Here is a 26,809-nt window from a genome sequence, read left to right as displayed (position 1 = left end):
ATCCTGAGCATTTGGCTAATCCATGTATGGTCCAATATACTGTACATCTTGCCAACAAGTTCTTCTTCCTCCTACTCTTCAAATACCTGGATCCCTTCAGATACGTTTGAAATGTCGCTTTCTGAATCAATTTCTGACTGGCTTTGAACTCTTTTCAGAGTGAGCCCCTCCATTGTTATCTGGATGTGATGTCGCACTTCCGGATTTGACACTCGTCAGTATCTCACTTTGGGAAAATGATGACCGATACTTTGTCAAATTTATGAAATAGAAGGTTTTTTGTGCTTTGTTTAATGTATTATGATGAATTGCTTTAGTTGTGACATATTTTCTCGTTTGGGATTTCCAACAATTACTTAACACTTGTCCTTTAATGTCTTTTTGATAAACACAACACTTTATTGAAAGCCATCCTTTTCTGATCCGCTTTATCTTCAAAAGGGTCGCAGGGCATGCTGGAGTCTATCCCAGCTGTCTTCAGGCAGTAGGCTGGGAACCTCTTGAACCAGTTGCCAGCCAATTGCAGGGCACACAGACGAACAAGCATCCACGCTCACACTCAATTTTGAGTGTTCCTTTAACTTACCATCCATGTTTGTGTAATGTAGGAAGAAACAGGAGTACCCAGAGAAAACCTACGCAGACACAGGGAAAACATGCAAACTCCATAAAGGGAGGCTGTAGCCGGGATGTAACCCACGACCTCTGCACTGTGAGGTCGATGCGCTAACCACTGGGCCAACGGGCCGCCCCAAAACAGCTACTACAGTAAAATAAAATAAAATTACTATTACTGCTATTACTATGACTACTGCGTATTTTTAGAAATTCGCGCCTCAAATGGGGGGACAAAAGCATCTTGGCGAGCAACTGAGGTCCACTATGGCCCGCTTGTAGTGTCAGGTCTGTAAATATAGGATGTCACACAAATACCTAGCCACTTCCTGTCCCAAACTTGGGGAAATAACAGCTGGATGCTATCAAGAAGGGCATCCAGCGTAAAAACTATTCATAAAAGAGTGACTTGTTGTGACAAACACTGGAAGAAGCCGAAAGACACAGTAACAAGCAAATTAATCTCCATACAAGGTGCATCTTATGAATCTTGCATTCAGCCTTCCTCACTCCTCAGGTGATTTCTTGCCTCGGCAATGGGCTCTCAAGTGGGACGAGCAACATGTACAGTATGTACAGAAGCAAGACTACATGGACTGAGGAGGTTCCAAATAAAGAAATGAGACATACCCAAAGTTTCTTGAAGGCTCTGTTCAATTCAGTGTGCAGTATCTTCAAGTAGTCTGCAAAATGACACACTTGGGGCGTATTTTGGATCGTCAGATCTTCTAACCTTTTTGCTAACTTTCCTTCACCTTAGCTGCATTGTGTCATCAGGAAAAGGAGAGCAGTAAAAGTGCACAGCTAAAGGACAACACTATTTTAAATTAATTTGATTCCACTTTTCCGAAGTGATGTTATCGTGCGATTTATGCAGATTTTAGGTGCAAAATAGTTTTATAACAAAATGAAAAAGATACAAATATTATTTGTTGTTTTTGTGATTAATGTGATTGATTTGTGAACTCATGGTGCCCCACAGGGATGTGTCCTCTCGCCACTGCTCTTCTCTCTCTACACAAACGATTGCACCTCAACAGATCCAGCTGTCAAACTCATAAAGTTCGCAGACGACACCACGGTCATCGGTCTCATCAAAGACGGCGACGAGTCTGCGTACCGCCAACAAGTGGAGCAGCTGGAGCTTTGGCGCGGCCGACACAACCTCGGGCTGACCACGCTCAAAACTGTAGAGATGATCGTGGACTTCAGGAAACATTCTTCTCCTCAGTTGCCCCTCACACTATCCAACTGCCCTGTGTCAACCGTCGAGACCTTCAAGTTCCTGGGAATCACAGTCTCCCAGGACATGAAGTGGGAAGTCAACACCATCTCCATCCTGAAAAGGGCCCGGCAGCGGATGTACTTCCTGAGGCTGCTGAGGAAGCATGGCCTGCCACAGGAGGTGCTACGACTGTTCTACACTGCAGTCATCGAATCAATCCTGTGTTCTTCCATCACGGTTTGGTTTGGGGCCGCCACAAAAAAGGACAAAATCCGACTTCAACGGACAGTTAGGACGGCAGAAAAAATCGTTGGCACCGCCCTACCCACTCTTGAGGACTTGCACACTGCAAGAATCAAGACAAGGGCACGGAAAATCCTCCTGGATCCCCCGCACCCTGCCCACCACCTTTTCCAGCTACTCTCCCCTCAGGCAGGCGCTACAGATCCATGCGCACCAAATCCAGTAGACACTTAAACAGCTTCTTCCCTCTAGCCATTAACTCCTTAAACAGTTACTGACGTAGTCACTCTTCTTGCACCACAAAATGGTACTACAAAACTACTGGTTACTCTAAAATGGTTCAGTGATTTTGTTGTTTACCATGATACTAGTGCAGCGTGTTATACCGGAGACAAATTCCTTGTATGTTCTACATACTTGGCCAATAAAGATGATTCTGATTCTGATGAATTGAATTGATGTATTTCAGTCATTTCATAATTGCATGTTCCATCATAAATGATGGAAAAATGTTTTTTAATTTTACCTCTGGTTATGTGGAACTACACCTTCCTCTGTAAAAACGAGAATTTGACGAGGCCCTAGTTTTCAGATTTCTCATTAAAAAAGAGGCAATTTTAATTACAAAACAATATCACTTGATCGTCGTTGTCACAGGAACAATGAAAATCAGTTGAGCATTTCACAACGTGCACCATTGAGGTAAAAAATATATACAAGTTTTGTTGCATGCTGTAAGTCACTGTCAGGTCCATCAATTTGACATTCAGACATAAAAGACAAGGAGGAGACGGGAAACTCAATTCTGGTACCTGGGGGAACGAGGAGAAGCATTGGTTTCAGTTCTCTGCATGTCACCCAAGGATCTCCCCGCTCGCCCTCTCATTTATTGGGAATCTACCGGGAATGGGTGTGTCCAACCTAAAGGATGAGGGCTGTTGAAGACACACTGAACTTGTTTGACTATGTGTGTGTATATGTGAGTGAAAATTACGTACATGTGTGCAATCATTACAAAAACACCAAGTTGCATCTGGTGTTGACAGTTCCGTCCATGTCCAACCATGCTCCCGTTTAGTCTTAATACTTATCTCTTCCCAACCACTTCCTCGGATAGGTGGTTGCGTCCCTCAACTGCCACACAGTGCACTAAGAATTCTTGATTATCAATGTGAGTATATAATGAGGATTATATCTTTATTCAAAGAATGATTGTCTACTCATTCAATTGATCAATCAGTATTTTATTTACAAACTCCAATTCCAGTTATGTTGGGGTGCTGTGTTTCCCTTGCCCAGACGTGGGTCACCGGGGCCCCCATCTGGAGGCAGGCCTGGGGGTGGGGCTCATTGGCGAGCGACTGGTGGCCGGGCCTGCACCCATGGGGCCCGGCCGGGCTCAGCCTGAAGAGGCAATGTGGGTCCCCCTTCTCATGGACTCACCACCAATGGGAGGGGCCAAAGGGGTCGGGTGCAGTGTGAGCTGGGCGGCAGCCAAAGGCAGGGACTCTGGCGGTCCGATCCGCGGCTGCAGAAGCTAGCTCTAGGGACATTTAATGGCACCTCTCTTGCAGGGAAGGAGCCCAAGCTGGTGTGTGAGGTCGAAAAGTTCTGACTGGATGTAGTCAGACTTGCCTCCACACACAGCCTGGGTTTTGGTACCAGTTCTCTTGTGAGGGATTGGACTCGATTCCACTCTGGAGTTGCCCACGGTGAGAGGCGCAGAGCAAGTGTGGGCATACTCATTGCCCCACGGCTCAGTGCCTGCACATTGGGGTTCACACCGGTAGACGAGAGGGTTGCCTCCCTCCATCTTCGGGTGGGAGGACGGGTCCTGACTGTTGTTTGTGCATACGCACCCAACAGCAGTTCAGCGTACCCAACCCTTTTGGAGTCCTTGGAGGGTGTGCTGGATAGTACTCCTGCTGGGGACTCCCTTGTTCTGCTGGGAGACTTCAATGCTCATGTGGGCAATGACAGTGAGACCTGGAGGGGTGTGATTGGGAGGAACGGCCCCCCCGATCAGAACTCGAGTGGTGTTTTGTTATTGGACTTCTGTGCTCATCACGGATTGTCCGTAATGAACACCTTGTTCAAACAAGCGTGTCCATATGTGCACTTGGCACCAGGACACCTTTGGCCGCAGTTCGATGATTGACTTTGTGGTTGTATCATCGGATTTGCGGCCGCATGTGTTGAACACTTGGGTGAAGGGAGGGGCGGAGCTGTCACCGGATCACCACCTGGTGGTGAGTAAGCTCCGATGGTGGGGGAAAATGCCCGTCCGGCCTGGCAGACCGAAACTATTGTGAGGGTTTGCTGGCAGCGTCTGACAGAATCCCCTGTCAGAAAGAGTTTCAACTTCCACCTCCGACAGAGTGGACCATGTTCTGAGCCTCTATTGTTGAGGCGGCCAATCTGAGTAGTGGCCGTAAAGTGGTTGGTGCCTGTTGTGGGAACCCCTGTACTCGCTGGTGGACACCAGCAGTAAAGGATGCCGTCAAGCTGAAGAAGGAGTCCTATCGGGCCTTTATGGCCTGTGGGACAACCAAAAGCAGCTGACGGGTATCGACTGGCCAAGCGGAATGCAGCTTCGGTGGTTGCCGAGGCAAAAACTTGGGCATGGCAGGAGTTCGGTGAGGCCATGGAAGCCGGCCTCCGGACAGCTTCGAGGAAATTCTGGTCCACCATCCGACGTCTCAGGAGGGGGAAACAATGCATTGTGTACAGTGGGGATGGGGCGCTGTTGACCTCGACTTGAGATGTTGTGAGCCGGTGGGCGGAGTACTTCAAAGACCTCCTCAACTCCACCAGCACGTCTTCCTTGGAGGAAGCAGAGTCTGCGGACTCTGAGGTGGCCTTTCCTATCTCTGTGGTTGAAGTCACCAATGTGGTTTTGGAAGATCCTCAGTGGCAAGGCCCCAGGGGTGGATGAGATCCCCCCGGAGTTCCTCAAGGCTCTAGATGTTGTGGGGCTGTCCTGGTTGACACGCCTCTGCAACATCGCGTGGTCAGCAGGGATAGTGCCTCTGGATTGGCAGACCGGGGTGGCGGTTCCTCTTTTTAAAAAGGGGGACCGGAGGGTTTGTACCAACCATAGAGGGATCACACTCCTCAGCCTCCCTGGTAAGGTCTATTCAGGGGTGCTGGAGAGGCGGGTCCGTCAGGAAGTATAGCCTCAGATTGAGGAGGAGCAGTGTGGTTTTCGTCCCGGCTGTGGAACAGTGGACCAGCTGCCCACCCTTTGCAGGGTCCTCAAGGTTTATGCGGGAATTCGCCCAACCAGTCTAGATGTGTTTTGTGGACTTGGAGAAGGCGTTTGAACGTGTCCCTCAGGGAGTTCTGTGGGGGGTGCTTCGTGGATATGGGGTACCAAACCTCCTGATCCGGTCTGTTGGGTCATTATACCACCGATGTCAGAGTTTGGTTCGCAGTAAGTTGGAATCGTTTCCAGTGAGGGTTGGACTCCGCCAAAGCTGCCCTTTGTTGCCGATTCCGTTCATAACCTTGATGGACAGAATTTCTAGGCGCCACCGAAGCGTTGAGGGGGTCCGTTTTGGTGGCCTCAGTATTGCATCTCTGCTTATTGCAGATTATGTGATACTGTTGGCTCCTTCAAGCAGTGCTCTCCAATTCCCACTGGAGCGCTTTGCAGCCGAGTGTGAAGCGGTTGGGATGAAAATCGGCACCGCCAAATCTGAAACAATGGTCCTCAGTCGGAAAAGGGTGGACTGCCCTCTACGGGTCGGGGAGAAGATCTTGCCCCAAGTGCAGGAGTTTAAGTATCATGGGGTCTTGTTCACGAGTGAGGGCAGGAGAGAGCGAGAGATCGACAGGCGGATCGGTGCAGCGTCTGCTCTGATGCGGACTTTGTATCGGTCTGTCGTGGAAAAGAAGGAGCTGAGCCAAAGGGCGAAGCGCTCAATTTACAGGTCGATCTACGTTCCAGCAATCATCTATGGTCATGAGCTATGGGTCGTGACCGAAAGAACGAGATCCCGGATACAAGTGGCCAAAATGAGCTTTCTCCGCAGGGTGTCCGGGCTCTCTCTTAGAGATAAGGTGAGAAGCTCGGTCATCCGGGAGGGGCTCAGAGTCGAGCCGCTTCTCCACCACATCGAGAGGAGCCACATGAGGTGGCTTGCGCATGTGATTCGGATGCCTCCTGAACGCCTCCCTGGTGAGGTGTTACGGACATGTCCCACTGGGAGGAGACCCCGAGGACAACCCAGGACACACAGGAGAGGCTATATCACCCAGCTGGCCTGGGAACGCCTCGTGGTCCCTGGGGAGAGCTGGAAGAAGTCGATAGGGAGAGGGAAGTCTGGGCTTCCCTGCTAATGCTGCTGCCCCCGCGACCCGGCCATGCATAAGCGGTAGAAGATGGATGGATGGATGGATGGCCCGAAACTTTTACTATGGGCAATCAGAATCATCTTTATTGACCAAGTATGTAGAACATACAAGGAATTTGTCTCCGGTATAACACGCTGCATTAGTATCACCATAAACAAGGACATGACAAATAGGTATGGAAGGACATTTTGTAATGTAAGTGAACCGTAGTGCGGTGGTACCACCCAGTGACAACTGTGAGACAATGTGCAAAGTATCAAGCAGAGCTAAAGTGATCGGTGGTAGAATACAATACTATGACAGTTTGTATAGTTGGTACAGAAAATCATTGAACCATTTTCGAGTGACCAGTAGCATTATTTTTTGGACAAGAAGAGTGACTACGTCAGTGACTGTTTAGGGAGATAATGTCTAGAGGGAAGAAGCTGTTTAAGTGTCTGCTGGATTTGGTGCGCATTGATCTGTAGCGCCTGCCTGAGGGGAGTAGCTGGAAAAGGTGGTGGGCATGGTGCGGGGGATCCAGGAGGATTTTACGTGCCCTTGTCTTGATTCTTGCAATGTGCAAGTCCTCAAGAGTGGGTAGGGTGGTGCCAATGATTTTTTTCCACCGTCTTAACTGTCCGTTGAAGTCGGATTTTGTCCTTTTTTGTGGCGGCCCCAAACCAAACCATGATGGAAGAACACAGGATTGATTTGATGACTGCCGTGTAGAACTGACGTAGCACCTCCTGTGGCAGACCTTGCAGCCTCAGGAAGTACATCCTCTGCTGGGCCCTTTTCTGTCATGTTCCGTATTTGGCAGCGGGTGGCAGGGGTTTCATTTCTGCCGCCTGCACACCTGCTGCCTATTTGTCGGTGATTGCACCTGCTATATCTAAGCGCTCCGGCGGTCGACTCATTGCCGGAGTATTGCATGCCGTGCCACTGCTGTTGCCCATGATCATAGAATCCAGGCGGCGGTCACTGAGCCAGGTTTCGTGAAGCAGAGCGCAGCAGAACATGCAAAGGTTTTGTTGGTCTTTGTGAGGAGAAGTTCAACCACCTTTTTTGGCAGAGATCATAGATTAGCAAGATGCATCGATGGGAGTTGGGTTTGAAATCCACGCTGCTGGAGCTTGACGAGCGCGCCGGCTCACTTCCCCCTCCTCCGGCGGCGTTTCCATGCTTTGTACAGCGCAGCCGCTCTGCTCGCGATTAGCGCCGAAAAACCTTGTGGATTTTCGTGTGCTGTTGAAGAAAGACTCCCCAATGCTAAGCAACTTTTCCCTCGTGTAAGCCGCTCAGTGTCGCCAAAAATTAACAAAAATGACAAAAACAGGGATAATACTTGGGAGCGTGTAACCGAGGCTGCCATACCTGTCGGCGCCTGATGATATATGAACACTCCCGTCTGGCATTACTAATGCCACTACAACTATTTCAGTTTCTTCAATTTCTAGAAGCATGACAACATCCGAGATGGGAAGTAAGAATGTCTTTAAGACGCCCTGGGATGATGTCCTCACTTCGACCTTTCTGAACTTTCCGTCGTCGCTTGGAAATGTGGCTGTGATGATGGCCATTGTCCATTCATTTCTTAGTGCTTGATTTTGTTTCAACAGCACAATGTCACCTGGCTGGAAGTTCCGACATGCTGTTTGCCACTTGCGCCTTGATTGTAGGGTGTTTAGACTCCAAAGTTCGTTTGCAAGTGGCTGCACTTGTCTCCACTGCTTTTTGAGCTAGTCTTTTCCACAGAAGTCTCCTGGTGGAGGAGGAACAAGTTGCTTTTGGGCCAAGATTGTTGCAGGACGTAGCGGGTTAGTCACCTGATGCTAATTTGGGATAACAATTGGATTCTTGTATGCTATGTTCAATGAAGCATGCTTGAAACGACCACCGACTTTAATGAGGCCGTCACTCGTGTAGGGATCAAAACCTCCAATAGGACTTGAGCTGTGGACGGTTCGATTTTTTTGGAGAGCAGCATATTTGTCAGAGAACGGATCTCGTTGAACGGACTGCAGGATGAGGCTACTGGTGATGTCTAGCTCCTCTGGATTGCGTGACATAGGACACTGATGCCACCCTTTACATGAGTGATTTGATGAGTCACTCGACCTTTCTTTCTGCTTGGCTCTCGACGAAGGCGGACACTTTTTGCACAGCTCACCTGCCCTTCCACCTTTTTTTTCCCCTGCTCGCCACTTACTCTTTTGTGCTGTCTTTGTCCAACTTTTTTTTCCCCCAGCCTCCTACCGTGTTTTCATCCGAAGAACTAACCATGGAATTAGTTGGCTGGTCTCTCGATGTAATCGACAAAATTTTTTCGAGCGGGCAGTGGGGAGCCTGCTTGCCCTCCGGGGACACTCGCTGCCGGATACGCCCTGGATCCATGGAGAAAGTGGAGACCGGTCTGCCTGACAGTACTGTCCGTGGAGGATGTGGAAGACATCTACATCATTGGCCTTTTGATAACAGGTATGCTGTTGTTTGGTGTTGGCAGCTTGCTGTTCTATCGCAAAATTCAACCGATGGGAGCGGCTCTATTGGAAGTGAAGAAGCTGCCGGTCACTCTGCATGGCTTGGCGCGAATGTCCAACACTCAGACTCAAGCGGTGACTGAGCTCAACCGCAATATTGTTGCGACTTTGCTGTTTTGGAGCGACTCCGCGCGATTGAAAATACCATGGAGACGTTGGAATCCACGCTGCAAAAGAATTTTCGGATCTAATGATTGCCGCCAGTGAGGAGATACAGACCAAGGACTCAAGGCTGTCTGGAATTGTTGGCGGTCGTCTCTCCAAAACAAACAACACTATCTGGCCTTTCCCCTGGATGGGAATATGCATGGAGTCAAGAGCCCCCACCACCACCCCCCTCCTTCTCGGCCATGGACTGATAAGCCGGGACTGTCTTCATGATGAGCAGACCACGATGAAGCAGCTATGACCTGTACACGCATACACATACACGACTGGACAAGCACACGCGCATACACATCCTTGTTATCACCGTCTTCATCGCTCCGATTCTTTTTCCCCCGTGACGTGGTTCGATAATGCAACGGTGACCGTGCAGCTGGTCATTTTCGGCCGCAGACTCGGGGCGTGAAACCAACCCATCATCTACATAGAAGTGTCTCTCCACAAAGGCTTTCATTTGAGGGTTTTTCATTCGGCTGCGTCGGAGCGAGTTACGTCTTGACAATGCTTGGTCCCTGTTGTTTTGGAGTGGCAAGCGAGGGGACTTGACTGGTAATGGAGTGACCCAGGTGTTATTTTTGTCCTGGTGCACCTCCTTCACCATTATTTTTAAGGTCTCATCCTCGAAAGACATGGCACACTGGCCATTCTGCGCACTAAAAAACGTAGTCTCCAAACGTTTTGACGGATTTCGAGCTGCGGTTAGAGAAACCTTTCTTGTGCTCTCCGCCGTAGCATGGTTGTGATGCTGTTGGGACAAGGAGTGAGGAGAGACGGGCGACCGTTGGAGAGCATGTGAATTTTGTAAACGCTGACTGTTGACTGTTGACTTACGTCATCAGGCGCCGACAGGTATGGCAGCCTCGGTCACACGCTCCCTAGTATTATCCCTGTTTTTGTCATTTTCGTTTGTTTTTGGCGACCCTGAGCGGCTTACTTACACGAGGGAAAAGTTGCTGCGCATTGGGGAGTCTACGCTCGGTCTTTTTTCACCAGCACACGAAAATCCACAAGGTTTTTCGGAGCTAATCGCGAGCGGAGCGGCTGCGCTGTACGGAGCATGGAGACGCCGCCGGAGGAGGGGGAAGCGAGCCGGCGTGCTCGTCAAGCTCCAGCAGCGCGGATTTCGAACCCCGCTCCCATCGATCCATCTTGCTAATCTACGATCTCTGCCAAACAAGATGGATGAACTTCTTCTCCTCACAAAGACCAACAAAACATTTGCACGTTCTGCTGCGCTCTGCTTCACTGAAACCTGGCTCAGTGACCGCCATCCAGATCCCGCGCTACATCTACCCGGCTTCCGCCTTCTCCGAGCCGACCGCGACACGGAGCTATCGGGGAAATCGAAAGGTGGTGGGATTTGCTTCTATATCAACGAAGAATGGTGCACTGATGTCACGAAGCTCGACGCACACTGCAGCCCGGACCTGGAGTCGCTGTCTTTAAACTGCAAGCCATTCTACTCGCCACGTGAGTTCACCTCCTTTTTACTAGTCGGTGCGCCACAAGCTAACGCTAACACGGCGATACAAACGCTAGCCGAACAAGTAAACAAACTCGAACTAAAATACCCAGAGTCACCCCTGATCATTTTGGGCGATTTTAATAGAGCACATCTTAACCGCGAACTTCCCAGATATAAGCAGCACATAGACTGTTTCACCAGAGAAGGCAACATTCTAGATCACTGCTATACAACAATCAAAAATGCATACCGATCGGTCGCCCGTGCAGCATTGGGTCTTTCTGACCACAATTTAATCCACTTAATACCTACATACAGACATAAACTCAAATGTGTTAAACCGGTTGTTAAGACTGTGAAAAAATGGACAGATGAAGCAAAGCTAGCTCTACAAGAATGCTTTGACTGCACTGATTGGGGCGTCTTTGAAACTTCAACGGGCACACTGGATGAATACACAGACACTGTAACATCATACATCAGTTTCTGTGAGGACATGTGTGTACCAACGAAGTCGTTCTGCTCCTTCAACAATAACAAGCCATGGTTTACTCCCAAACTCAGGCAACTCAGGAAAGAGAAAGAGGCCGCATTTAGAAGTGGAGATCGGGCACTGTACAAACATGCCCGAAACCAATTGACAAAGGAAATTAACATTGCAAAGAGAAGCTATGCAGAGAGGCTGAAAAACCAGTTCTCTGCTAACGACTCTGCATCTGTATGGAATGGCCTGAAAGCAATCACTAACTATAGAATGCCATCCCCCCAAACAGTGAACAATAAGGGTCTTGCTAATGAACTAAACATGTTTTTCTGCCAATTTGAAAAGGACACCCCCATTTCCCACACACACCCACCTCTACCAGAAACCACTCTACCTACCCCCCCCCCCCCCACCCTCTTTTTCTCCACTACAGATCCACGAACAGGATGTGAGACGGCTCTTCAAGCAGCAAAAGATCAAGAAAGCTCCGGGGCCCGACAAAGTGTCCCCCTCCTGCCTGAAAGTCTGCGCTGACCAGCTGGCTCCGGTCTTCACACAAATCTTCAACAGATCCCTGGAGCTGTGTGAGGTCCCATCCTGCTTCAAACAGTCTACCATCATCCCAGTTCCCAAGAAACCGGCAACATCGGAACTGAACGACTATAGGCCTGTCGCCCTGACGTCTGTGGTCATGAAGTCCTTTGAACGCCTTGTGCTGAACCACCTAAAGAACGTCACTGGACCCCTGATAGACCCTCTCCAGTTTGCCTACCGGGCAAACAGGTCTGTGGAAGACGCAGTCAACATAGGTCTGCACTACATCCTCAAGCACCTCGACAGCACAGGGACCTACGCAAGGATTCTGTTTGTGGATTTCAGCTCTGCGTTCAACACCATCATCCCGGAACTCCTCACCCCCAAACTACTCCACCTTGGTGTGTCCCCTACGATCTGCCAGTGGATCCTCAGCTTCCTGACGGGACGGACACAACAGGTGAGACTGGGAGCAACAACATCATCAATACGCACTACCAGCACTGGAGCCCCACAGGGATGTGTCCTCTCGCCACTGCTCTTCTCTCTCTACACAAACGATTGCACCTCAACAGATCCAGCTGTCAAACTCATAAAGTTCGCAGACGACACCAGGGTCATCGGTCTCATCAAAGACGGCGACGAGTCTGCGTACCGCCAACAAGTGGAGCAGCTGGAGCTGTGGTGCGGCCGACACAACCTCAGGCTGAACACGCTCAAGACTGTAGAGATGATCGTGGACTTCAGGAAACATTCTTCTCCTCAGTTGCCCCTCACACTATCCAACTGCCCTGTGTCAACCGTCGAGACCTTCAAGTTCCTGGGAATCACAGTCTCCCAGGACATGAAGTGGGAAGTCAACACCATCTCCATCCTCAAAAGGGCCCGGCAGCGGATGTACTTCCTGAGGCTGCTGAGGAAGCATGGCCTGCCACAAGAGGTGCTACGACAGTTCTACACGGCAGTCATCGAATCAATCCTGTGTTCTTCCATCACAGTTTGGTTTGGGGCCGCCACAAAAAAGGACAAAATCCGACTTCAACGGACAGTTATGACGGCAGAAAAAATCGTTGGCACCGCCCTACCCACTCTTGAGGACTTGCACACTGCAAGAATCAAGACAAGGGCACAGAAAATCCTCCTGGATCCCCCGCACCCTGCCCACCACCTTTTTCAGCCACTCCCCTCAGGCAGACGCTACAGATCCATGCGCACCAAATCCAGTAGACACTTAAACAGCTTCTTCCCTCTAGCCATTAACTCCTTAAACAGTCACTGACATAGTCACTCTTCTTGCACCACAAAATGGTACTTCAAAACTACTGGTTACTCTAAAATGGTTCAATGATTTTGTTGTTTACGATGATACTAGTGCAGCGTGTTATACCGGAGACAAATTCCTTGTGTGTTCTACATACTTGGCCAATAAAGATGATTCTGATTCTGATTCTGAGCATTAGGACACACTTCTCCCACGATTACCCAGTCTAGATCCAGGCGCTGGGCAAAGGGAGCATTGTGGGGTCAGTTGATCTGCTGCCGTGCTTTGTGGACTTGTATAATGTCTCTGCCCAGTAAAACTGCAATTTGTGCTTCAGGATCGTACTTTGGAATGAGAGGAGTGAGGTTTTTTAAGTGGGCGTGGGCGAGAGCGATTTCGGGCATAGGTAGGCCCACCCTTCCCTGATTAGCCGACTTCTTTCCCGCATGCCTGGCCACAGTCACTTCCGCCTTTTCTCTATATAAACAGCGTGTCGGCTGTCAGTCAGATTTTGGAACTCAGCGCATACAAAAGACGCTCCGCACCATAAGGCGTCCTGTCCATTTTGTAGAAAATTTAAGACTTTTAATGGCGCCTTATAGTCGTGAAAATACGATACGTTTTATTTTGCACCGGTGGAGAGCTGTGCTGTTCGGGTGTCCTTGAGGTGAACGATTGTGTCCTTGCCGGTTGAATTTAAGACTTCAGCTGGGTCTGGTGTTGCACATACTCCATAGTTCGCTCTCTTACATCTTGTAGTGGGACTGCACTCTTGACGCTTTCAGCGTTGCTTTGTTCGATCGCTACAGCTGCTTCGCGGACTTCCGCTTTCTGCCTCTAATGTTGCTTTTTCTAATTCCAGTTTTGCTTGTTGTTTCTTGATTTCCAACCGTCTTTTACTGTATGAAGCTTTAGCATTTGTAGCTTCTGCAGAGGCTTTTGCCAAGATGGCTTCTTCCAGTACACTGGACTTTGAGGACAATATGGTTGAGTGTTTGGACTTAGAGCTAGCTTTGGATGATGCTTTGGATGATGCTCTGGCTTCGGAGTAAGCCATTTCTTCTTGGGCGTTGTCCATCGCTACGTTGTGATTCTTTCTTGCACCAACTGCTAATATGGCTTTTCACTGTACTGTTATCGCTACGTGTTAGATACTCCGGGTATGTTAACGCAGGTCAACAGCAAGCCAAACTCATTTATTCATGAGCCAGGAAACTGAGCGTCGTGCTCCTTTTTGGCGGTCTTCTTGATGGCGTGGGAAGAGATAAGTGTTAAGACTAAACAGTGAGCAAGGGTGAACAGTGAATGGAGCCATAAACACCAGCTGTGGCAACGGAAATTGCTTGTCAATAAATAGAAAAGAAGAAACCCAAATGAGCATAATACGAAAACCTTGGCTATAACGACAACAAAAAAACTATTTACAAAGGTAAGTGTAGTAAACATGGCAAGAACAAAAATGAAGAGCAAGAATATGTAATGTCAAGACCAATTAAACACTTGGTGACAGTCTTGAGCAAGGCAAATTGACAACATGACAATATAGGAGTCCTTAAATAGTCAGCGGATTAAACTGGCAGCAGGTGTGCAAATTGGAGGGGCAGCCCTCCTCTGCCACTAGCTGTGAAAACACAAGATCGGGATCATGACATTTACGGTCAAAGCATGACAGATGACAGATTCTATATGTTTATTATGTAATTTATAGACAGGTGGCCCGGTGAACCAGTGGTTAGCGCGTCAACCTCACAGTGTTGATGTGCAGGGTTTTGAGTCCAGGTCCGGCCTCCCTGTGTGGAATTTGCATGTTCTACCCGTGCTTGCGTGGGTTTTCCCGAGGTACTCCGGTTTCCTCCGACATTCCAAAAACATGCGTGGCAGGCTGATTGAACATTCAAAATTGTCCCTAGGTGTGAGTGTGTGCGTGGATGGTTGTTTTTCTCTGTGTGCCCAGCGATTGACTGGCAACTGGTTCAGGGTGTCCCGCGCCTACTGCCCAAAGACCGGTGGGATAGGCTCCAGCACCCGCCTTGTGAGGATAAAACGGGTCAGAAAATGGATGGATGGATAATTTATGTACAGTATATTCATTATCTAATTTCAGTTCCATGTTATTTATTTTTGTTTCCAAAGAAATGTATTTTGTTTTGCTTTAGATTTAATTCTACTGCTCCAGTTAATGTTACTGTTGAGGAGCTTGTATTTATCAATAAAATGACAATCTCACAGTATAAAGCTCATCTAAAATTGTTGAGAATTATAGTAGCAAATAAATTGGCATGTAGTTAGCAATTGGGTGTTTGTCACGTTTTTTTAAAAAAACTGGTAAGACTTTTGTAATTTTCATTTTCGCAGGAAATTTTCCATTTCGAAGAGATTACATGTACGTTTTTATCGATTTTGCAATTTCTTTATTTGTTTAAACATTATATCTAATGCCATACACAGACTTTTACAATAACTTGATCTTTTGTTTTTAATTTAGTTTACAATGCAAATAATTTATATTTCATCTACTGGTTTAACGCTTTGAGGGACAGCGGTCACTGCAGTGGACAGCTGATCCGTGCTACTGTATCAGGTTACAGGGTGCATAAAAGGGTTAAAAGAATATTTAGAACAGACAGCATTCAATTTTTACATGTAATATGTAACCATGTTGCCTGTTTGTCTCTTGGTTCTTCTTCTTTTAGCAGTTGGCAGATTCCTTTGACATTATTTTTATTCTTTTTCGCAACCTTTGATTGTACCCCTTACATTTTCTTAATAGAGAAGTTAATTCATTTTTATGTGCTTCATATTTGGTTTCAGACTGTGAGTTTTTTTTCAAGAATTTTCTTTACCATTGATTTTTCTCTTTTCAGGCATTCAAAAACGTTTTGTCATCCAAAGTAAGCAGTTTGCCTTTTATTGATATGTATGTTGTATATGATATGTACACGTTTTGATTTAGAATATAACGCACAGTGTACAATTCAATGTGCATGTGCATTGAAATATTGAAAAAGCGATCAGGATTTTGAGCTCTACTCACATTTTTAAACACAACTGTAAAGCAACAAGCTTTCACACCATCACTCAACGAGAATTGAACCCATGCTGGTTGCACAGAGGCCAAGTGAGTACAATGTCACAGCACCAATGACACCATTGAGCACAACTGATGATAAGTAAATGCTAGTGACAGGATTTTGCTTTGTGCAAACTGCAAATGAACAGCTGAATACATTCAACTATAACTTGTTGAATTCAATTTAAGTGCTGAGTCTTATTTTACAATCATCTAACTCCAATTATAGGGCACCTTCCTACTGTTCTGACTGGCTGACCCCCGCATTGTTATTGTTGCAAACTTTTTTTATTTATTTATTCGGGGTAAAAGATCCACTTTTTGAGTAAAACTCTTCTCGGCGATTTATCAGCATTTTTCCAAGAAATTGAAAGATTTTTTCCCAACAATTATTTGTGTATTTTAGCTATTTGCGGCCACGAATTGTGGGGCCCACTGGACAATATAGTGGCATACTCACATTGGTCTCTGACACACATCCGAGCAATCCTACACTTCATTAGTGCTTTAATGCCTTCGGCGGGTATTTAATGCCATTTGTCTAAGACACCGTGTGTATATATGTGTGTGTATGTTTTGGGGGGAAAGCAGGGGTGAAGTATTGACGATTCCAAACTGTGACGAGACGGAGGTACTGAGGGAGAGAAAGTGCAGTGGGGTCCTGTTGCTGGCGAGCTGAATGTGGTAAAACACCATGGTGTCCTGCTTTATGAGCAGAGCCAGGTTCTGCATAGGTCACAGTTGTTAGTGCAGCTGAGCTGGAGGCCAGGAGCCGCCGGTGGCCTGGTTTGATGTGTTGAGATGTGGTGTTTGTAAAAACAGGCGCTGTGATGGCGTGTCTCTCTCCGCCACTCAGTCCCACACTGCCTCCATAGCATGAGTCAATCTGGAAGCCATTTGCTCAGTTTCCAACGAGAAAGTTCAGACTTCATCACCCTTCGCATCTGCTGAGTGTTTATTTACCCTCAGGTCTTAACCCATTAGAAATAATGAAAAATCTACAGCTCACATTGACCCTCTCAGGGCATGAGCCACAACTGTGGTCAACTGTGCTTCCACACTCTGCATCTCATTAAAAACTCACCAATTATTTTTTATTTACAGTATGTACAAACCGAATGCCAATGAAGTTGGGGCATTGTGTTAAACATAAATAAAAACAGAATACAATGATTTTCAAATCATGCTTAACCGATATGTAATTAAATGTGAAAGAAAGTAAATAGAAAAACATGTAAACTAATGTTCAAAATGATGAACTTGATATTTTTTTAATCAAAAACTTCAATTCAAATCAAAAACCTGAATTTTATGGTTGCAACTTGTTCCTAAAAAGTGGGATGGGGTCATGTTTGCCAATGTGTCACATCACCTTTTCCTTTAACGTTTCAGTCAACGTTTGGGAACTGAGGACACTCATTGTTGAAGCTTTGTACTATTGTTTCCCAATCTTGCTTGATGTACAGTTTCAGCTGTTCAACAATCCGGGGTCTCGGTTCTTGTCTTTTATGCTTCATAATGCGCCACACATTTTCAATGGAAACCTAGAGGAACATGGACAAGACAGCAATAACCAACATGGAGTGGGGGGGGGGGGGGGTGAAAAAACGAGAACCCTGGCGGGTCTCTTAAGTGTCCCTCAGTGTACACCCAGACCTTTCCCTTCAGACACTTGGGTGCCCGGTTGGCCATTTATCTGAGAGCTCTGCGGCATGGCCAATATAGGCACCCAGATCAAGGTTCCTTCTGTTCCTTCTGTAATCTCGCCTTTTGCAAGTCGTGTCAATCAGAACCTACTCTCAAGCCACTTCACTCTCTGCCTTTTTAGTCCTCTCATTCACTGTCTACTTCTTCACCTCATATTGTTTGTAATGTTTCTTCCTGTCACCTTCCTCATGTCTGTACTCCTGGCCTCTTGTGTCTCTTGATCTCTCCAACTTCTATGGTGGCAAGATGATAAGGCTAGAACTCGTGCCAGCACCTTTGCAGCTGAAGATTCCCGTCCCGCTGCCTCGGCAGGACCAGGTAGTCGCCCCGGCACGTTGAGAGCACCAGGTACCAGTCTCAGCTCCTCTGCAGAGCCAGTTGGGGCATGCGCTGTATTCACCGCCTTCTAATCCTACTCTAGCATTACACCTTTTGCAGTAACATTGTGACTCTGCACTGGTGGCACAAACCCGACGGACGTCCTCCAAACCTCCTGTGGTGGTGCAGGCCCTGCAACCGCCACTGATCCACTGTATCAGACGTTGCAGTTAAATCCAATAAAACCAGACACACATAGTCTCCAGTGCCATTTGCCACGAGGATGTCATGAGGGCCTAAAATTTGACAGTACATCTTGATCAAGACTGTTGTCAGTTTGTTTGCTTTTATGAAGTACGGATGCAAACAATTGACTGTAGTTTTCTAACAACCGTTATACAGAAGGAACATTTCAAATCTGTCCCAATCCTTTCTCTTACTTTATTGACAGCACCCTCTCCATATTTCCTCTGAGATTCATTCTTCACCAAATAGCCGTCAAGCTCCATGTTAATGCAAAGCTCCCTGTTGTTGGAGCATCGTAACAAACAATATTCTGGAAAAAGCACAATGCAAAATAAACCTTTTCTTCTACTGTATATGTCACACACCTTTTACCTTGCGGATCAAGAAACAAAATGACAACATGGAACATTGCCTAATACAACCACTGGACTTAGATAACCATATGATGCGTTTAATTAGATTGTCAAATCGATGGCGGTGTCCATCATATGTGCGGCCACTGAATGAAAGTTGTTCAATAGCATTTCCGCTTACAGAGGAAAATCATCACACCATACGACTAAACGGGCCAATCACAGGAGATGATCCGTGCAACATTCTATGTGCAGCGACAATTTCTGTCGAGTGCATGGCATGTGTTGCAGAGGGAACGCAGGGGTTCCGTGACCACGGACATACATATGAATGCTCTAATGCTAGATTTAAAGAAAGTGAGAAGTCAGATTTTTCTGACGTAAAACCAGGAAAAGTGAAAAAAAGTTGTGGGACAAAAACGGACCCGACCATCTGGCTTCACATATATTACTATCTTTATTTTTACATTACATTAGTTATTCTAAGTAACTTCACAAAACATTGCATGATTTGTACTGACTGGGTGGAGATATGCTGTTATATCCCTGCAAGAACCTATTTGAAGAAATGATTTAAATGTGGCTGCATGGTGATCGACTGGTTAACACGTCCACCTCACATTGCAGAGGTACAGGGTTCGATTACGGCTCTGGAGTTCCTTTGTGAAGTTTGCATGTTGTCCACCTGCCTGTGTGGGTTTTCACCGGGTACTTCGGTTTCCTCCCACATTCCAAAAATATGCTTGGCAGGTTCTTGGAACACTCTAAATTCTCCCTAGGTGTGATTGTGAGCGCAAATATTTGTTCTTTTGTGTGTGCCCTGCGATTTGTCTGGCAACCGATTCAGCGTGCCCGAACATGGCTGGGATAGGCTCCAGCACGCCCTGCGATCCTTGTGATGATAAAGCGGATCAGAAAATGGATAAATGGATGGATGGATAATGTTGCTGTAAAAAAAGTCAGTTCAGGAAAAGCAGTGTTGAAAATAGACAGACGGATGGATATATGGATAAGGTTGCTGTTATAGAATTTCATCTCACATCTCATAATTAGGTAACATCAGTTAGAGGTAAGATCGGGCCGCCCGAGCCCAACCCGACCAGACTTCGGGTCTGGTCAGGCCTTAAAATGTCAATCATTGCTTCGGGTTCGGGTCAGATCCGGCTTCTCTCTCGCTGACTTTTTTTGTTTTGTTTTGTTTTGTTTTGTTTTGAGGCCGTGAATAGTTTTAGCTACGAGAGACCGTGGTTCGCAAAAAAACATAAGTCGCCTCATCACAACACGTACTATACTAAACTCTTGCAATGACAATTCAAAGAACTCCTTCCAGTCTCTGTCGAGTATCCACCCGTTGTTCGTCTTAGTCTCTCTGCTACTCTAAAGTGCCGCGCTAGATTCTTAAGGACGTACTGCTACGGTGGTTTACGGCTCAATTTTCAACCCGTCAAAATGACGGACGGCCTTAAATTTTCCCCGTCCACTCTTAAAAAATCAGTCAATGATGGAAAATTGTCGGTTAATGTAACCTCTTCAGAAACAGAAATATAAAAGAGGTAAATGTTTATACAGTCTTGTATAACTTAGATTTCGTTACAAAAGATAGGCTTTGTTATCAGAAATCACCCCTCCTCCTCCCTAGCCCTCACAAATAAAATATGAAATGTCGGGTTTGCTTCGGGCTCAGGCCTGCAAATCAAGTTAAGTGATCGGGCTCGGGCCGGGTCGGGCTTAAATACCCTCGGGCCGGTTCAGGTAGGGCTCGATTTTTTAGGACCGATCTTAGCTCTAAAATCAATGTCAACACGTGACACTTTATTTCTAGAAATCTCTGCGAGTGTTTACATTTTCAAATTGTTACTTTTACAACATGACTAGATAATCACAAAATCACACCACTGCCGAGCCATGTGGGCCTCGAGGGCTACCTGGGCACCACATTGGTGACCATTGCGCTGAATCATATAATCATATATAAGTCGGTGTTTGTCGCTCTCCAGTGTTGTACTGTACTCGGAAGTATAAAGAGGCCTTTATATTCATGGAATTTTGACTTAGAACACACTTTGAATTGACAATTATGCCTTTGTAAGGCTGATATATACAATTAATTTATGTGTATCTAGCTCAGGGGTGGGCAAACCTTTTGGCTCAGGGGCCACATTGATTTCTAAATTTGACAGGTGGGCCGGGTCAGCGCAAGATATGGTACATATATGGTATACAACTGTAAATGTGGACATGCCATACCAAGCATCATCAGAACAAAAGCATTAAAGTATTACCATACTTTTTTTAATGAGAACAGTGAAACAACTATGGTATATGTCCTGTATGAACGTCCAAGTATGTTAACAACATACTGTACGTGTGACAACACAAGCAACAAAGTGCAACAATATATTGTCCAAAGCATACATACAGTACAGGTATATGACAAAATCTAACAAAGTTAGTTATTTTTTGCTACAAAATGAGACGAATAAAAGACCTGGTGGCTTTCTTTCCACTCACTCACTGTCTAGAACAGGGGTCCCCAAACTTTTTCCTGTGAGGGCCACATAACTTTTCCCTTCTCTGATGGGGGGCTGGTGTCAGTTTGTAACATCAACGATCGTAGGGGGGGCTTAAAAAATTTATTGCTTCCCAGAAAGCCACAGATAACCAAATAACCCTTTGCAGGTTCTTTACAGAAAAAAAAAACGTCAGGAAACAAATAATAACACTATTAATGAAATAAATAATAACTAATTAACCCTCTCTGAGTTCTTCACAGAAAAAACAGGAAATAAATAATAACTAAACAACTCTCTCTCTTTATAGCCCCCTGTAATCCACAAAAAAAGTTCTGCCATCTACAAGAACGCCACCTATCTTGTCTTGTTTATGTCTGCTACCGTCTTGTTCACGTGTTCTACTAATTGATCTGAGACACAACTAAAACACTGAAACATTCTATGGTGTGTAAATAACTTTGTGACTTTGATTTCAACCCTATTTGCGTCATGGGTCATTTTGCCCCGAAGACCACCTTTGTACTTTTTTTGTACAGCTTCCATGGAAATGTGAATAAAAACAACATTTCATTTTTTCTGCAGTTGGGGACAATCTAGGAAAAGTCATAAAATTTCAAGTTAAAAAATTATCATTTAGGGTTTTTGGGGCGTTTTTAACACAGTGACGGGTCATTTTGACCCAAGGACAACAGGAGCGTTATAGGGCCGGGTCAAATGTAGTAGTTTGGGGACCCTTGGTCTAGAACTTTACCTCCCCTCAATCACCACAGTAAGCGTTGCGACGCTGTCGTGCAACGAACTTTTGAACCTGGCCACGGGACGCTTCAAAGTCTTAGCGCTATGGAACTCAATTGCTCTCTTATTAGTGGTCCAGTTTGCGGAAGGTTTTTCGCACGATAACAGTCAAACCATTCCAGGAAATGTTTATTTACTTGACTGTCCATCAAGCCGCAAGCAATTCACTCTGAGCATGGAAACAGCCAGAATCGGACTGAGCAAGAATTGCTTCCTCGTTTTTCAAAGTCTTGTAGAGTTGAGTCTTTCATACTCCAACCGTCTCCTGAATGTTTCATACATTGTAGCCCTCTTCGTTTAATCAGATACACTTCACTTTCTCTTCCACGGCCATTACTGTTCCTCTTCATTTGGATGCCATGATCTACAGGACATAAACATTTTCGCTATTCCAGTAAAACTGACTGCAATAAAGAGTCACTTGCATGTTGCTCTTTTGGATCCAATGTTAGAAAATAACGGTACAGAAACACTTATTCCGTCATATCGAATGGGATTTGCTTGACTTGGCGCTGGTGCGGGCTTCCGTATCGTCTCCTCCGTATGCTCTGCAACTTCAAGTAACTGCGCCATCTGGCGTTGAAATGCCTGTCATTACAAGTCCAAATGAAATGAATGCAGTCGTTGACATTGAACCTTAATTGTGTACCAACGGGCCGGATTTGGCCCGCGGGCCATAGATTGCCTATCTTCATCTAGCTCCACCAAAAATATTAAACAGACATGGATAACAACACACAGGTGCTCGCACACACACACATTCACTAAGGGAGAGAGAGAGAGAGAGAGAGAGAGGGAGAGAGAGAGAGAGAGAGAGAGAGAGAGAGACAGAGAGAGACAGAGAGAGACAGAGAGAGAGAGAGAGAGAGAGAGAGAGAGAGAGAGAGAGAGAGAGAGAGAGAGAGAGATGGGGACATTTTTAAAACGATTACAGTATGCCAGGTGTCACCAACATTTTTGAGGGTGAGAGCAACTTCATGTGTACCGATTGTGTGAAGGGCTACCAAATTGATACACGTCTGAAATAACATATTTGTCCAAAATACCTTCAATAATATGAGTAAGTGTTATTTTTAATACTTGATGATTTAAATTGTCAGACTTTGATCGTGTTTCGAAATGTCTCACAGTACTGCCAATGTTTGCATTTTTAAATCATAATTTCTACTAGCAAATCACAATGTCCAGGCACTGGCGGGCTACTCAAGTGGTCTTCACGGGCTACCTGGTGCCCGCAGGCACCATGTTGGTGACCACTGCAGTATGCTGTCTTTAACTTGAGGAGAAAAAAAGTGGGTGACTCTCCAGAGCCCCCACCCCGCCCTCGAAGATCCTCAGACACCATCTTCTTGAAACGTGAAATCGGGCGCGGCTGACCAAACATTTAGCTGGGTAAGCCTACTTTGCTCCTGTCTATATGCAGATGTTGAACTGGAAAGTAAGAGAGCGGTCTTCCTCTTCTCGGCGCTATGGCTTTCACTATGCTCAGGCCGATGTCGGCTCATCGCTTCACTTTCTCCGTTGACTTGACCCTGACGTCGGACGAGGAAGAAGGGAACCGCAGCGAGAGCGAAGGCAGCACGGACCAGGGTTACAACTGCTGCGCAGTGCCCGGCACCAGCGGGGTCGTGGTCCACCAGCGAAACGCCGCCAACGCCAGAGAGAGACACCGGACTCAGAACGTCAACACGGCTTTCAGCGCGCTACGGACGCTCATTCCCACGGAACCGATGGACCGAAAACTTTCCAAAATCGAAACGCTGCGTCTGGCGTCCAGCTATATTTCGCACCTGGCCAATGTGCTGGTGGTGGGCGACGAGAGGGAGGACGGCGCGCCATGTCTCAGCGCCGTGTACAAGGAGGTGAGGGGCAGAGGAGACCCCGGGCAGCCCCGGAGCATCTGCACATTCTGCCTCAGCAAACAGCGAAAAGGGGTAATAATTGAAATTTGCATTCGCACTCATATCCGCACAACACACACACACAAGCCTCAGGCTATATTTAATATCCGTGTCAGAGTCTAATCTACTTTTGAGAATGACATCAAATAGCCAGAGGAGCAAAACCAGAATGTCAACAGCATTTCCTATTCTGTACAAAAAAGGTACAGTACAAATAAATGTCGGTGTTGTTACAATGGCTTTGTATATGTCATTAATCATGCCATGTGTAAACCTACCAATGTGCTGGTACACAAGGAACAATTAAGGAAAATGTATCATTTTCAATTAATACAGTTTACGTTAATTCCCTGAACATGGATTTAGAATATAAGATACTAGCTGGTTCGCCGCCCTCCGGGCGGCTCATAAGCTATTTCCTGCGGAAGGCTGGTAAGGTGGGCCTTCGGCCCACAAAAGTGTTGTTGCTTGGTTCAACTTTTTGTTCATCTTCATTGCTTATCGCGAAAATAAAGAGATGTTTAGCTCTACTAAATAACTAACAATTTCATTGCAATGCTGGTGGGTAGACAACATTTTTTCGCTAAGATGCCCGCGCGATCGTAGTGAGCCACTGCCTGAGCGGCGCAGTGGCTGCGCGCAGCGGCGCGGTGAAGTAGGTACGTTTTGAAAAGGGACAGACGGAAGGACAGACCGCGTGCGGGACGACGCGCAATATATATATAGATAACAAGCATTGTCCATCAAACTATTAAAAATGTCTTTAAAGGAAACATTTTCTTTTCACTCCAGACCTCTGTCTTTGCATTGAACCTGCCAATGTTTTCTTTGGATAGCAGAAATATAGGCCTACAGTAGGCTACATTGCATAGGTCTGAACATTGCAGCTGTGAAATTATCTGACTGACAACCATTTCCTTCTTTGTTTTACAGGTTAAAGACAGCCGATATTGTGTGAAAATGCACGGAGGGGCGGTGAGAAAAATACCTTCTCGATAAAACTCTTCCTTATTTGGGACTGAAAATGTCCTGCTATTTTGAGGAAAGCCATGCACAGCACAACCAAAGACTCTTTCTCTGTGTATTTTAATATTAACTTGAGAAAAGTTAAGAATAAAGCCGAGAGATATTTTGGTGATCAGTTCATGTTCATAGTCAAACATGGCCAATTTCATAACAATGCTCTTGTACACAGGAAGGACTGTAGCATTGTGCGCTTCACCACTAAGGAATCCTAACTATTTACTCATTCCTGGAATATAAAATAAAAGAATTAATAGTTGACAATATTGCAATTCCATCATGATGTTTGTAGAACGTTCTTAGACACATTAACTTGCTTCAGATCAATCACTTTTACCGGTTTAGCTGAGTCTGATTGTTGGTTGATCAGATTGACTGACGACTGATGAGAGTTTTTTTTGTTTCTTAGTTAAATGTGTTCACCAAATGGAGTTCAATGGAGTGCGTGCTGAACAACAATTAAATCCTGTATGGGAAAGCAGCAATAGTGTCCACATTTCATATTGTAATCGGGAGATGTCTTTGTTTTGTTACATTTGATTCACACATATGCTATATATGCCGAGCCTCAGGTTAAGCAGGTGAGTGGGAGCCAGAGGAACATTATTATGTTTGACTTTTACATGCCTCTGAAAGAATTAAAACTATGTTGGCATTCATTCATTCATCTTCCGAACCGCTTTATCCACACGAGGGTCGCGGGGGGTGCTGGAGCCTATCCCAGCTGTCTTCGGGCAGTAGGGGACACCCCGAATTGGTTGCCAGCCAATCGCAGGGCACACAGAGACGAACACCCAACCAACCACGCTCACACTCACACCCAGGGACAATTTAGAGTGTTCAAACAGCCTGCCATGCATGTTTTTAGAATGTGGGAGGAAACCCACGCAGGCCCGGGGAGAACATGCAAACTCCACACAGGGCGGCCGGAACTGGAATTGAACCCGGTACCTCTGCACTGTGAAGTCGACGTGCTAACCACTGGACTACCGGGCCGCCCTCATATGTATGGCATTGGATCTTAATTTTACACAAATACGTGTTATGTGTCAGTTACATTGCAGTACTGTAAAATCCAGTCATTTATTTTCAAACCTGTGTTCAGTTGTGTAGATGCAATATTAATACTATTTCATATGAAATGAAAAAAAAATCACTTTAATTATGTTTTGGGAAATGTGTGCTTTGCATTGTCTGAGGGAAAGTGGAATTGTGTGGAAAAAATGTATCAATTACAATGTCAGACACCCTGTGCACATTGTGTTTGTGCATATTGATTGTGTTTGTATTTACAGTATACAAACACACACACACACACACACACACTTATTCACACACTCATTCAAACGTTTCTGTATTATTGTCCTGTGACCTGGGAACCTGCATGGGGAATTCCACTGAAAGTAACCTTCTCGATTTGAGTACTGTAATGCCAAAGAGTCACAACAGAGGAAGCCATTAATCTCTTTCTCAGCGGGATCACTGTGGAATCCCTGCATATCAGCAGTATCTTACCCTGGTATTTGGAGTGGTAGTTCATAGTGAGCGCCAATTAGGAAGGTATGAATCAGTGTCAACTCTGGGAAACGTATAAAGGCAAAACAGGAAAGACACAAATTAGCTTCGTTAGATCTATTGTAATGGCTGATGATTACTCATGGGACAGTATGACTGTGCTGGACATATGCCAACAAGCTCAACCTCAAAAAGGAAATACCCATTTAACAGTCCAGGCCAGGGGTGCCCATTAGGTAGATCCTGATCTACCGATAGATCTAAGACAGGTCCCAAGTAGATCTGAGGAGTGTCGAGGAGAAAAAAAAAGCATTTGTGTGTCTTTGTACATGTTAGTAATATATATGTTTTGTGTTAATGTATGCTGCACCCTAATCATCCTATCAGTCTCATTTTCACCAAAAAATGTTTTAAAAATAACATAAAGCAGGTAAATCTTGAATTTATGGTGGTGCGTGATTACGTCACCGGAAGTTGTTTGCGCTCAGCAGTCTGCAA

The 26,809-nt window shown here is 46.0% G+C and overlaps 3 protein-coding genes across 4 annotated transcripts in view; all 3 read left to right on the top strand.

Annotated features, from left to right (window-relative positions):
- The window catches only part of LOC127607151 (uncharacterized), a 186,687-nt gene that overhangs the window by 11,037 nt on the left and 148,841 nt on the right, over positions 1–26,809 (top strand). The gene's annotated exons all lie outside the window — the stretch shown is intronic.
- LOC127607121 (uncharacterized) overlaps positions 2,036–26,809 on the top strand; it is a 160,840-nt gene continuing 136,066 nt past the window's right edge. The window contains exon 1 of the mRNA XM_052075224.1: positions 2,036–6,935. Coding sequence (XP_051931184.1) covers positions 5,375–6,424 — 1,050 coding nt within the window. The 5' untranslated portion in view covers positions 2,036–5,374 and the 3' untranslated portion in view covers positions 6,425–6,935. The remainder of the gene's footprint in view (positions 6,936–26,809) is intronic.
- Positions 22,073–25,452, top strand: LOC127607174 (transcription factor 15-like). Of its 2 annotated transcripts, XM_052075318.1 has the most exons (3): positions 22,073–23,264; positions 23,362–23,806; positions 24,707–25,452. In XM_052075318.1, the coding sequence occupies exons 2-3, from the start codon at positions 23,366–23,368 to the stop codon at positions 24,770–24,772; spliced, it is 507 nt and encodes a 168-aa protein (XP_051931278.1). In that variant the 5' UTR covers positions 22,073–23,264; positions 23,362–23,365; the 3' UTR covers positions 24,773–25,452. The 2 variants fall into 2 exon arrangements, with proteins under 2 accessions (XP_051931278.1, XP_051931277.1); XM_052075317.1 differs by having other exon boundaries at positions 22,074–23,806.

The sequence above is a fragment of the Hippocampus zosterae genome, chromosome 9, assembly GCF_025434085.1.
Source record: "Hippocampus zosterae strain Florida chromosome 9, ASM2543408v3, whole genome shotgun sequence".
In the NCBI taxonomy this organism is placed as follows: Eukaryota; Metazoa; Chordata; class Actinopteri; order Syngnathiformes; family Syngnathidae; genus Hippocampus; species Hippocampus zosterae.
The sequence above is the reverse complement of the archived record's forward strand: the minus strand, read 5'-3'. Positions and strand labels throughout refer to the sequence as shown.

Bases quoted from the DNA above. Each gene is read 5' to 3' on its own strand.
- LOC127607174 (XM_052075317.1), top strand. From the start codon at position 23,342: ATGGCTTTCACTATGCTCAGGCCGATGTCGGCTCATCGCTTCACTTTC. The intron at 23,807-24,706 runs GTAATAATTGAA...TTTGTTTTACAG, and splicing joins TCAGCAAACAGCGAAAAGGG to GTTAAAGACAGCCGATATTG.